General features: G+C 41.6%; 1 protein-coding gene across 4 annotated transcripts; it reads right to left on the bottom strand.

Annotated features, from left to right (window-relative positions):
• Positions 1 to 988: 988 nt before the first annotated feature.
• CUNHXorf38 (chromosome unknown CXorf38 homolog) lies at positions 989 to 12,085 on the bottom strand. Of its 4 annotated transcripts, none has more exons than XM_025205087.1 (7): positions 12,059 to 12,085; positions 9,389 to 9,523; positions 7,468 to 7,590; positions 7,173 to 7,322; positions 5,222 to 5,404; positions 2,619 to 2,790; positions 989 to 1,276 (listed from the first exon to the last, which is right to left on the bottom strand). In XM_025205087.1, the coding sequence occupies exons 3-7, from the start codon at positions 7,582 to 7,584 to the stop codon at positions 1,242 to 1,244; spliced, it is 657 nt and encodes a 218-aa protein (XP_025060872.1). In that variant the 5' UTR covers positions 7,585 to 7,590; positions 9,389 to 9,523; positions 12,059 to 12,085; the 3' UTR covers positions 989 to 1,241. The 4 variants fall into 4 exon arrangements, with proteins under 4 accessions (XP_025060872.1, XP_006015731.2, XP_025060866.1 ...); XM_006015669.3 differs by lacking the exon at positions 12,059 to 12,085 and adding an exon at positions 11,377 to 11,408; XM_025205081.1 differs by lacking the exon at positions 12,059 to 12,085 and adding an exon at positions 9,786 to 9,886.
• Between the last annotated feature and the right edge of the window lie 34 nt (positions 12,086 to 12,119).

Genomic DNA, 12,119 nt, shown 5'->3' with positions numbered 1-12,119 from the left:
GCTCTTCAGAAGTAGCTAGGGTTTCAGCTGTAGTTAAGCAGGAAGGGGGAGAAAGCCTACTGAAGATTAGGCTCTATTCTTGCTCTATGCAGCCATAACTCTGGAAAAACCTGTTCTTCACTCTGCCTTTCAGAACTAATGTGTGTAATTTATTTGGGGGCATGTCATAGGCGAGACTCAAGGCACTCTGAATGGAAGTTCTTTTCGACACAGCATGTCATTAAAATGTGGAAATCATTGCCACCAGATATTGTGGGAGCTGATGGTTTAGCCAGATTCAAAAAGGGACTGGACAAATCTTCGGAGGCCATGAGCATGGCAGTCAGGGATATGGCCTCTGAATTAGAACTTCCTAGACCTTAAATGCTGGAGGCAGGAAATGAGAGAGGAACAGTGGGGGAAAAAAACCTGGTCATCCCCAATTTACTTTCCCTTTCAGCATCCATTCTCTACCACTGTGAGACACAGGATATTGGATAAGGCGGACCTATGTTCTGACCCAGAAAATGGCAATTCTTATGTGCTTATGTGAGAAAATACCATACTTCATTTTAACAGATTGGGAGAAGCACAGAATCAGTGACTCATCTCTGTTCCCTCACAGTCTTCCACACTTCTATAGTATCAAACCTTTCAAGTTTGCCATTTGCTTCCTGGCTATCGTTACAGTTCTTCTTACCGGACTGAAAAAAGCATAAGACCTTCTTCCAAGAAACATAATTACTAGTGCCCACAAAATTTTCAAAATTGTAAAAAGTGAATTTCACAACAATCCATTCTTCAAGTTTATTCTTTGAGGCCCAAAAGCAGCAATTCTTAAGCAGGATGCCATGAGGGTGCTGCAGAGACACTGCAACATGAGCACTGTTAGGTGTGCAAACACCTACACATGATTCACCAGATAAACCCAGAGAGATCAAATAGGAATCCATAGTGTCCAAAACATTCTGACCTCTTGATGTCTCTTTGAGATCTTTGCAATGGAAGAACTCCTCTATTATTTTTCTGTAGTCAAAAAATAAATGAAATTTATTTTTTAAATGGGATGCCACTAAATTCAGAAAAATTATGGAGGGGTGCCTTAAGTCTAAAACCACTGAGAACCACAGCCCTTAAAACAAGATGCAGGGCAATCATACAATCAAATCTTACAAACAAAAAGCAAACTTAGACAAATCATTCAGTCACAAGAACGCCTCTTCAAAATGTAGCCTCTGCTGTTTCACAGTTGAAGTTGTTCTTCATGCAACAAGCTTAATTTTCTTTAAAAGACAAGCTATATTTAAACAAAGACAAGTCAAGCTCCATTCAAATGTTGTGTTTTTTTCTCATTCAAGTATTTTGATTGTTTTTAACCTGTTATCCATTGTATTGAACAAGTCCCCACAGTTAGCATCTTTTTTCTTTTAATCTAAATGTGACCATTTCTGTATTAAAGAAATCTTAAATCTTAAAAGTGCCACCTGTCACAACCCAAAGGGTGTGATTTTTGTTTGTGTGTGCTTCGGCACTGCTAAATTGTTCCCGCTAAATTGCAGCTTCTTTGCACGGTGGAGTTTTCTGCTGCAAAAGAGACCCCTGGTGCAAGGGAGATTTCCCCGCCAATTTGAAGCTTTCTTTGCAGGTTGCATTTCTTTGTTGCAGCACAGAAATGCTCGTTGCAAAGAGTCCCCGCCATTTGTATGCTAATTCGAGCCCCATTATTGGCCAGTTCTAAATTATTCACACGTGGCGGCTAGTGATTGGCTGGCTAGCCGTATAAAAAGCTTGAGTGGTTTCCGCCCAAGTTGGAGGACTCCACGAACACCGGGAGGAGGAGACTTCACGCTGTGTGAAGATCTCTAAGCGCTGCAGATCCCTACGGACCCAACACATTTCAAGCAGGCAACAGAGGTCTGATCAGCCTCTAGCCTCTCCCCGTCACCAATAGATTCCTAGACGTATCCCTTCCTGCGTGCAAAAGAACCGGACCCACGAAGCCTAGCAAACTTCGTGTGAGTTTATTCAGAGCTCTTTCGGACGAGTACTTTCTTCGGTTGACACGACGGGCTCGCATGTTTAGAGCCTTCAGCCGGATTGGGCTAGAGTTCACGAGTTTAGAACTCTTGTCCGCCTCTCTTCTTTCCTGTCTGTAACCGCAACTCAAGCAAGTTTTCCAGCCTACACCACGACCATCTTTGGTGTAAGTAAACAATCTTTAAAACTACCGCTAAGCGTTTGTGCCTAATTCCAGCTCGTTGCCCTCCCTCTCCGATCCAGCATGCCCGGGCTGCTGGCCACAGCCCGCGTGCAGCATGAAAAAGGGCTCGGGTCACTCCCGGCCCGCACACCACCTACTGCAATACTCAGCTCATTGTCACAACAGATGAGCCCTTGTTACATGGAAGTTCTGCTATCACTGTCCTCCTTATACAGTAGTTACTGCCATTCATTACTGTAGCCTCTCTCTGGGAGATGCTCAGTAAAGCATCCCAGTCAGTGAAACAAAATAGTTCTTTCTTGGGATAAAACAAGTCCCCCAACCCCCTGCAAAACCCTCTGAACATTTTTTACAAATTTTCCCTGCAACATTCAAGGCAGCATACTATAGAGGGAAGATACATTTTCTCAAAACTTGCCTTCATTTGTCTCCTCCTCAGGATTTTCTTTCTTGGTCTCATCTAGAGATATTTTCTGGCTCTGCATCTCTTTTTCAAGGCCTTCTAGTCTCTGCAGATCTGCCTCAAAGCTTGTATTCAGATCACTGTTGTCCTTTAAGAAATCTTTTACCATCTGTATCCTATGCAAATTCTATGACAGCAGCAAAAGACACAAAAAACATCTTGGTGGAACCAATTACTTGATATTTGCTTTCTAGCCTCTAAGCTCCACATGTCCTAATTTTTAAAAAAAATTTGCTTATTTAGACTTACAACAGGAAATGGAGAAAGACACTTAAGTATTAAGTGTTAATTTATTTTTTTAAAAGCTAGTGAGTGGGAGTGTAGCTTCAGTCACAAAAAAGATAGAGGAAAACATCTAAAACAAGTCAAGTTCAGGGCAGATTGCTTAATAGTGCTCAGCATGGAAAAGTTATAACTCAACTGTAACAGGTCAGTTTTAAGGATTTTTCCTTTGGGAGGTCCTATTAAAACCACTTCACCAGGTAGTTTTGGGAAAGTGACTAGAAATTTTACAATGGTACATACCCAATACATGATGGAAGGTCTGGAAATGGTTGCCCAGTCAGATGAAGAAGTCAGAAGGACTACAATGCTGAGCTGTTCTGCAGTGGCTTTTATCTTTCTCATCTTAACATTATGACTGAGCGTTCAAAATCTCAGTCTTAATGTTGTGCTTATGCCTTTTTTTTTTTTTTTTTTTTTTTTTTTTTTTTTTTTTTTTTTAAAGCAAGCACCTTGCTTTCAAACTGGTCAAAAGAAACATTTTGGCATGTAGCATATAGGAAAAAAAAGTGCATTTAAAAGTTAGAAAGTGCTCTCTATGGGGAAAATAGGTTCTCAGATGACAGCCTGCACCAGGAATGTGCAAAATGAAATTTTGACAGTTAAGCATTTGGTTCTGGAGAAGGAGGAGGGTGGTCATACAAAGTAGTCAAGATGATGAGAGTCAGAAGATTCCTAGTACAGAAAAATGAATTTGAAAAAAGCCACTATTTAAAAGTTGTATCTAAAGAGATAATCTTAAATCTCCATCAAAATTAGAGTAAAATATACAGCATGAAAGATGGAAATGATCAAAAGGGCAAATGCCTTTCTGTGTTCCACTCCCTGCAAATATCTGCCAACCATGTCTTGTATGCTGCTGGGGAGTAAGTCATATTCAGTTCAGGTGAGAAGTACTTACGTTACGTGTATTAGCAAAGAATATTTACTGAACAGAGGAAGAAACACTGCAACTGCTGTATTCCTGCAGAGATTTATGTTGCTATCTAGCTTACATTTTCTTATAACTGAAACAGGAATGAGGAAGAATTTAAAAGTTTCCAGATATAATCAGAGTAAGTAATTTTTTATCCTCCCTCACCTTTGCCACTAACAAAACCTTACCATATTAAGAAAATGCAAAAAACAGGACAATGAAAATAAGCCAGTCAACTTTGCCTCCTTGTTATTAACTAGTAAGAGGTGGTAGTGTTTAGACTTGCAAACATGGAAGGGAGATGTTCCAATTTTAAATAAGCATTCTTAATTGGATTTGGGAATTTTAAAACATGGTTTTAAACGAAACCTTTTAAAAATGGGATTTCCTCATAGCGTCCACTTAAGTTATATAAGTAGAAATGGGTTTTAATATAATTAAATATTTCCTCTAAAATTGTGAGAGAATCTTTTTTGTTGTTGTTTTGTTTTTTGTTTTTTGTCTTTTTACACAGTGCATCTTTAGAAGTTCTGGTAACTACAGTCCTTGAAGGCTATAGAACAACAAAATTAAGAGAATAATTTTAGACCAAAGGATATGAGAATTGATGGGGTGGGGGACTTTTTAAAGTGTTGCTTAATAGCTCTGTTCTACTCTTGATACAAGCACGTAATACCACTAAAGCTGAAAGGAGTCACATAGATTACACAAGCAAATGCATATCACAGATTTTCCTAATACATTTAAATCTTAGTTTAGGGTGATTCAGTGGATACTGTATGCTAGGGATAGACCACCTGTGATGCGTGCCACACCTGGCATGGGCAGCCTTTGTGTGTGTGACGTGGTGGATCAGGGAGAGGGCAGGCAGCACAGTAACAGATGGGACAAGAAGCAGAATGCAGAGCAGCAGACTGAGAAAAGGACAGGCATCAGAGTGGCACCCAGGAAGGGTGCAGAGCTAATCTGTGGCATAACTGCCACAAAAGGTTGCACTCCAGTGTTGTACACATTACATGTTTACACTTTCAAACATCTCAATGTTACCATTGGAGAGTGGGTAGCTGGGGTATGAGCGTAATTGGAAATGCACATCCAACCAACAGTTCCACTCTGTACCCTTAGGTAAAACTGTCTAGCTATTATAGTAAGCTGGTTGCCATAGGAGGGTTTGCAGATTTATTACAAGAAAACCTGAAATCTCCCTTCTTTTAGCTAAGCCTTGCTCCAGTAATTTTTTTTTTTTTTACATTAAGCATGGGCACTCTGATCACTGGCAGACGGAACTGCTTGTCAGTCATATTTGTTGCAGAAAGCTGCTACTTTAAGCCTGGCTTTTGTTTTTTAGTTTTAAAAATACCTCTGCAGACAGCATCTCCTGCTCCTCTGCCAGAAGATAGATCTCTTCAAGTCTCTGCCTTATTAATTCCATCTCTATTTCATGTATTTGACTCTCAGTCAGGTAAACTTCTGTTTCTTCTTCCAGTCCATCTGGCTGATCTCCTTCCCCTGGTACACAGACAGCCCAATCAGATGACAAAAGCTGTTTGATTTGTAAAGGACAACAAAATAAATGGTTAGAAACCCCAACAGATTCTTACATATGGGCCTATAGATTCACAGAAGTTTACAGCTGGAAGGGACCTCATGAGATCATTGGGTCCAGCCCCCCCTGCTCTGGGCAGGAAAGACTGCTGGGGTCAAATAACCTTGCTTTGGGCAAGATGACAGGTTCTGTACTCTATGTATCACATCTAGAAGGTAAAGGGGAGTGGAAATGTTGACAAGTTTCTACTTGTTCTACTATTAAGCATTGTAGATTCTTTTCAAGTATTGAAGAGATTAGCCAGGCCTTTAATAAGTTTACATGGCTGCCACACAATGTGATGAGACAGGAATAGAAGTAAAGGGTGTTTATGCCAGGCAACATCACCTTGTGTACCCAGATGCCAAGAGGCTTAAGCAGCCATTAATAGGGTGGTTTTAAATTAATATGCTAAACTATGTGGAAAATAACTATAATTTACTGAACTAAGATTATGATATGACTAACCAGGGTTTCAGTGCCTGGAGAAGGGAAAATTATTATGATATTTTGAGTTTAAGGCATTGTCAATTTTTTAAACTAATTATCAAGACTGTGGTGGTGGTGTTTTTTTAAAGAAGCTTTTAAGCCCGTTTTGGTGCCTCTTCCAGAGTTTGTTTAAAGCAACTGACCTTTCTTTCAAGCTCCCCTTTAAGACCTACTTGTAAAAACTCTGCAAGCAAAATTAATCATAAAAATGTGATAACTTCTGGCACCTGGCTGGCTGTACCCCTAAGTGTCCAGGAGATGCAGCCCCTGTCTGATCGTGACTGAGGCTACAGACTAACAATGGCTCTGAACTGTTTAATATTACAATACAGTTTAGTTTTGTAAAAGCCTTCTTAATATACACAGTTGCCAAACTCTTTACACTGGAGTCAGTTTCAAAGTAAAGACAAAAGGGAAGACAGTTAAGGGGAGATGTAAAATGAAGAATAGGCCAAGGATTTTCAGATTCCAGTGGGGAAAGATAATGGGAAGATTGTCTCTGGGACCCCTTCCCTTTCCATTTTTCTTTTCGAGACACCCCTGTGGCAACCGCACTGATTTCTTTCATACAGAAGAATAATGCTTGCAGAGGCACTTTATATTTTTGTCTTTAGAAGGATGCCTACATTGTGCTTTTCAGAAAGTGCTAATCACATTCTTCTCTCCCTCTGTTCTGGCTCTCTTAGCAGGGTATGAAGAGAGCCAGAACCATGTCTTCAGCTGCCTCTGTGCACGCCATTGTTTAGGATCATCTAAGATAGATCATTTGTGTGTGTTAGAACAAAGGAGCTGAAATCCTGAAGTAACCAGTTCATTTATATAAGAGATCTATACTGGTTACTAATTATAAATGATGTGCATGTGTCTATTACATATACATGTACACACATGTTCACTGTACGGTAGCACAGGGAATATAGGCAATCATGGATTGAACTTAAAGGGTAAGATGTGAAAACATTATCTTGAGAAGAAAAGAAAAAGAAATGTGCCCTTAATACATTTAGGAAAGAAGTTTTCTAAACATCAGAGGAGAAAGGTTCTGGAGCAGCATTCCAGTGGAGTGGGAGGAAGTGAACAACTTAGGTAGCTTCAAGATGGAACCTAATCGGTTTATGAATGTGATTACATAATGTGGATGTCTACCATAGCAGGGGATTGGACCTTATGACGTAAGAGGTCACTACCAGTCCCATGTTTCTAGGAAAAGGCTACAAATCAAAAGGGTTTCTTTTACCTTTTCTATCTTTGTTCCAGCTGCTGCAACCTCTGGAACATTCTCAAATTCATTTAGTAAGTTCTGAATCTTCTTTCCAAACTCTTTCAACCACAAAGAAGAAACTTTCATTTCTGAAGAATGCATCAACTCATTACGGCATGTAATCACCTCAAGAGGAGAATGAATGAGAAGCAAAAAGAGCAATATCACATTAGGGTCACCATCAGGAGTAGGTCACAAAAGTAACAATATTTTGCACCATATATTAGATGTACAGCACTCAGTTAAGAAAAAGAAGACACAGAAATTTTACCTCTTTGATTTTCTTTTTATTGATACTACTGAAATGGTCACAGAAATTAAAAAGGTTTAGAAGTGCAACTGCATCACATTCCTCTGGTCCAGAAATATTTGTTTGTCCACGAGGCATATAGGCCTACCAAACAGAAATGTGTCAAATTTTACTTTAAAAAATACACCATTACCTGATTTCCTAATCTCAGGGTAGGTGCTGTTTAACTCCCGAAGTCATATTACTTAAAGTAAACCGAACAAAACTATACATAATACTTGTATACTTATTTAACACCTGTATAAATCTTCCCTAACTTTCAGAAATCCACTAGTTCTGTTTACTAAATAATGACGTGTCAAGCAAACAGTTGTTTTTGCCACAATCCTGAAATCAGGGGCAGGCCTGTGGGCTGGATCTGGCCAGCAGTGAACTCCATTTCCCAGCAGCTCCTGCCCACATGGTTGGGGCTGGTCTTCATGGAGATCCCAGCCACAGCTGCGCTGGGATAGCGCAAGGCTGGGGTTGCCATGGAGACCAGCCCCAGCCATGCTGGCAAGGTGCATGGCAGGGGGCTGCTGTGGAGCCACTGGGATCTTGCGGTGGGAGCAGTTCAGTCCAGGGCCAGGGCAGAGCTGCATTGTACAGCCTGTACGCTCCAGGCAGCGGATTGCGGCACTTCGCAGGAAGTGCCATGAGTTACAGTGATCCCCCAGACCGAACAGAGGTTCACTGTTGGCTCCCAGGGGTTGGGGGATCAAGCTGCAGTTTAGAGTGGCTGCGAGTCTGAAGCTGCTCTCCACAAGCCCCACCCCTTCCTCCTTCCAATCCCACCACTGTCTTCAGTATGGGAAGGGGAAAAGGAAGCGGAGGGAGTTTGTTCTGGGGGGTTGCCCAGCTGGGGCTGGGGAGCGGGGCAAATGGATTGGAGGTGGGGGGCCTCCAATCCACCCCGCTCCCTGCCCTCCAGCACCAGCAGGGCAACCCCCAGAATGAGCTCCCTCCATTTCCTTCCCCTTCCCCATTCAGAAAACAGTGCTGGGAGCAAGGCTGAGCTGACACAAGTTAATGAAAGTGCTCCATTTTGGAGCATCTTCACCTGAACCTTCATGTAATCAGAGTTCAGATTGTCACAGGATTGGGTCTTTTTAAAGTGCTCTGCAGCCATGTGCTTCTGTAAGGGCACAGCTATAGAGCGCATTCAGTAGCCAATCACAGGACAAAATGTCACTTGTGTCAGCACCCTCAGTGGTTACTGTGTTAGTGAGAAGCAGCACGAGCTTTTTTCATGCTGCCGAGAGAAGAAGTGGCAGTAGCAACTGGGTCCTAGTGCCTAACGTTAACTTGAACTGAGTCATTTTGGCCCACAGCCTGAAAACGTTGTAGACAGCTGATGGTTATTTTACTGCTCAGTATACCAACTACTGCTATATGTTACAGCACATATATTTTGTAACATTTTGTAAATGTTACAAAACACTATTCCTATTAGATTTTTGTTGCATTTTTTTAGCCCAACCTAACACATTTTGCTTCATATTTGCCTAGATTTAAACTTAGTCAACCTATATTCTAATGTAATATGAAGGAAAAACAAATTCAATGAACCATTACACCCAAAAGAGTGTCAAGTTGGACACAGAATCCATTGATTAGCACAAGTTAGCCTTTGAAATCTGCAACTATTTATTTCTGTCAGTTTTTAGCAAGAAAAAAAAACAAAATCTCATGACAGGCTGTTCTCCAGGGATGAAATCCTGAACCAGTTTCACCATTGTGTCTGGTGGCACCAAGATTTTACCCCAGGTCCAAAACCTGCCCTAACATACACTTCCATGCAAGTCCACTGAGTTTGACATAGGGATAAACTGATGACACAAACTGACCACAAATTAATTTGCCTCTGGTACTACTGTTGTTAAACTTTACTATTGTTAAACACCTTTGCAAGCTCCCACGAATTAGAAGGCCAAAGCCAAGGTTTGCAGTTTCCCCAATGAACATCTCCATGCCTGTTGGTGTGATGATTCAAAATCTCCTGTTTCCATTGTGCACACAATGAACAGGCAGGCTGAAACTACAAAGAAATAAAAAAAAAAAAAACAGGTCAGTGGAGGAGATCCTGCTATTTTTATCATGTAAATTAGATATTAAAAATCACCCTGGGTCATTATGACACTTCAGCAAAGGCTAGCAGGAGGCCTCCAGGGATGTTCACTCAGATTTTGATTTCACTGCCTGCACAGAAACTCATATGCAGTGTCCTAAATTGCTACAAAGAGATGCAGATGAAAATGTTAAGTATGAGGCATACAGTAGTTAGGACAGTAGCCTCTCACCTCTAGGGCACTGGTACATATCACGATTCAGCTGGATATATTTCTAAAGGTTTCCCATCAGGCTATGGCTAAACATCTCTGAGAAGTTTACCCAACCCACTCTACAGTGAAAAAAGGATGAGTTAGGATTAGAATTTGAAGTTACATATTTTTTGTTCACAGTGTACATAACTAACGGATAAACATAAATGTCTGAACAAGGCTAAATCCATAGCAGCACCTGCTTATATTGCTCAGCTCATCATGCAATAATCCTTTGCTTTGGTGAGCACTAATTTACTCACAGAATTTTCTATTTTGCAGGCTGTCCCAACCAGTAAAGACTGCTCCAATTTGACTTTTTTTTTTTTTTTACTGTTCCTTTACAAACACACACATCCTCCACCCCCAACACCATTCAGTTACATGCATTAAATGGTTTTCAAACTCGGTCTTGAAGAACCCTGGGGTTCCCCGATTGCGAATCCCCTGATGACCTAAGAGACTGGGGGTAACGGCAGAGCAGGCAGGGAGGTGGTGTGCCACCACTGTTGCCTGGCTCCATGCCATTTCACAGTATAAGGTAGGGCTTCTGCGGCAGAAGGAGCAATATGAAAGGCTTCTGAGACTTCAGGAAGTTTGAAAACCACTGCATTAGACCAAAATTTCTGCCTGTGTTGCTTAAAATCTCTCTATACATCTGTAAACTGCCTTCAAACCAATACACACACGAAAAAGTTTCCATCAGTGCCACCACTGAATGGTTATCTAGTACTGAGAGTATCTTCAGTGCGTGCGCACATGTGTTTTTGAGGTACATCATCACGGAGAATCAGTAAAAGGTTGTAAAATGTTAGTTCTCATTAAGATGCTTCCAGCATCCACTACCAGTAATTCTCATTGGCCATGAGTTATGCTCCCATTGCTGAGATTAGGTTTACCCCTTAACAAGGAAGTTGAATTTCTGTTTATGTATGGAAAAACAGTGAACTCCCACAAGATTACAGCACTTTCTTTTTTGTCTAGAATAATGTTTCATAATTTTACAATTCATTGTTTTCTATTAAATATAGGTCTTTTAAGAAATTTAGCACTATTTCAGCCATGGTTTGGCCCTGCTTGTCATAACAGTGGATGAATGAAGACACTAATCATAATCAACATCAGATTATAATCAAGGCATTTCGGAGTGTGACCTCAGTGACTTTCAAGGCATTTTATTTAATTTTTTTACAATGTCACTAACAAGCAGTAAAAGAGGTTTGAGTGCCCTAAATCTGTAGCTTCCTGCTTTTATGTTCAAGTTTAATCTTAAATCTGAATTTCCTAGTTTTATAATGCTCGTTTTAGGACAATTAGAACATCCACAACTGGTATCTATGCAGTTTTCTCATTTCTGTGTCACTATTACGACACAACACAACGAAGAGAACCCAGGTAGATGCAATCTATGTTCTCAATCCAGTGCTCAGGGAGCTTTGGTCTGCCCCACAGGCTGACATAAGCACTGATGTTTCCTTACAACAGCACTTAAGGAGTCAAGCAGGGGTTTCTTTGCTCCACACTAGCCACTTTACTAAATTCTTCACTTTCATGAGCACCTACCACTTACACTTACTGCGTATCTTTCTTTCCCTCGCATGGGACTGCAACTTCTTTCATGAATCAACTTACATAATAATAATAATCATCATCATCAATGAATGCAGTGTGCACTACATAAAGACACCGACTCCTCAATTTACATCTGCACTGACTGCCTCTCTTGCATGCATACCAGCCCCTGGCTTGTTTACTTGTCATTCCATCCAAGAAGAGCACACCCCAACTGCTGACACTTCCTCAGCCTGATGAAGGGTTTTTGAACCCGAAAGTTTGCTTAAAAATTGTTCCCCAACTCTTTAAGTTGGTCTAATAAAAGATATCAGATTCACCCAAAGAACCCTGTCTCACTACATAAAGAGACATTTGAGAACAAATACTGGGCTCCCATGTCACAGATCTAAGTGCCTCCTAGCCGAGGGGTGGGTGTCAAAGATAGCAGCCCACGGAGCCGTCCCGTGTGGGCCTAGCTCTGCCCGCGAGCCGACTCGCCCCCGCGCTGCTCCCCGCACCACGGCCCGGCGCACGGGCAGGACTGCTGCGCTACACGTGGCATCCCAACCCCCGGTCCAACATCCCATCCTGAACTGCTCTGCTGGACTAATACAGTGTCCCCCCTCCCCCCGCTTTTGTCAGGTGTGCCACAAATCAGCCCGCGCCCTCACAGAGCGCTGCTCTGGCCCCTGCCCCACCTGCTGCTCTTTCAGCTCCCCACCCCATCCGCCGCTCTGCTTCCCGCCTGATCTATTGCTC

The sequence above is a fragment of the Alligator sinensis genome, unplaced genomic scaffold (assembly GCF_000455745.1).
Source record: "Alligator sinensis unplaced genomic scaffold, ASM45574v1 scaffold243_1, whole genome shotgun sequence".
Lineage (NCBI taxonomy): Eukaryota > Metazoa > Chordata > Crocodylia > Alligatoridae > Alligator > Alligator sinensis.
The sequence above is the reverse complement of the archived record's forward strand: the minus strand, read 5'-3'. Positions and strand labels throughout refer to the sequence as shown.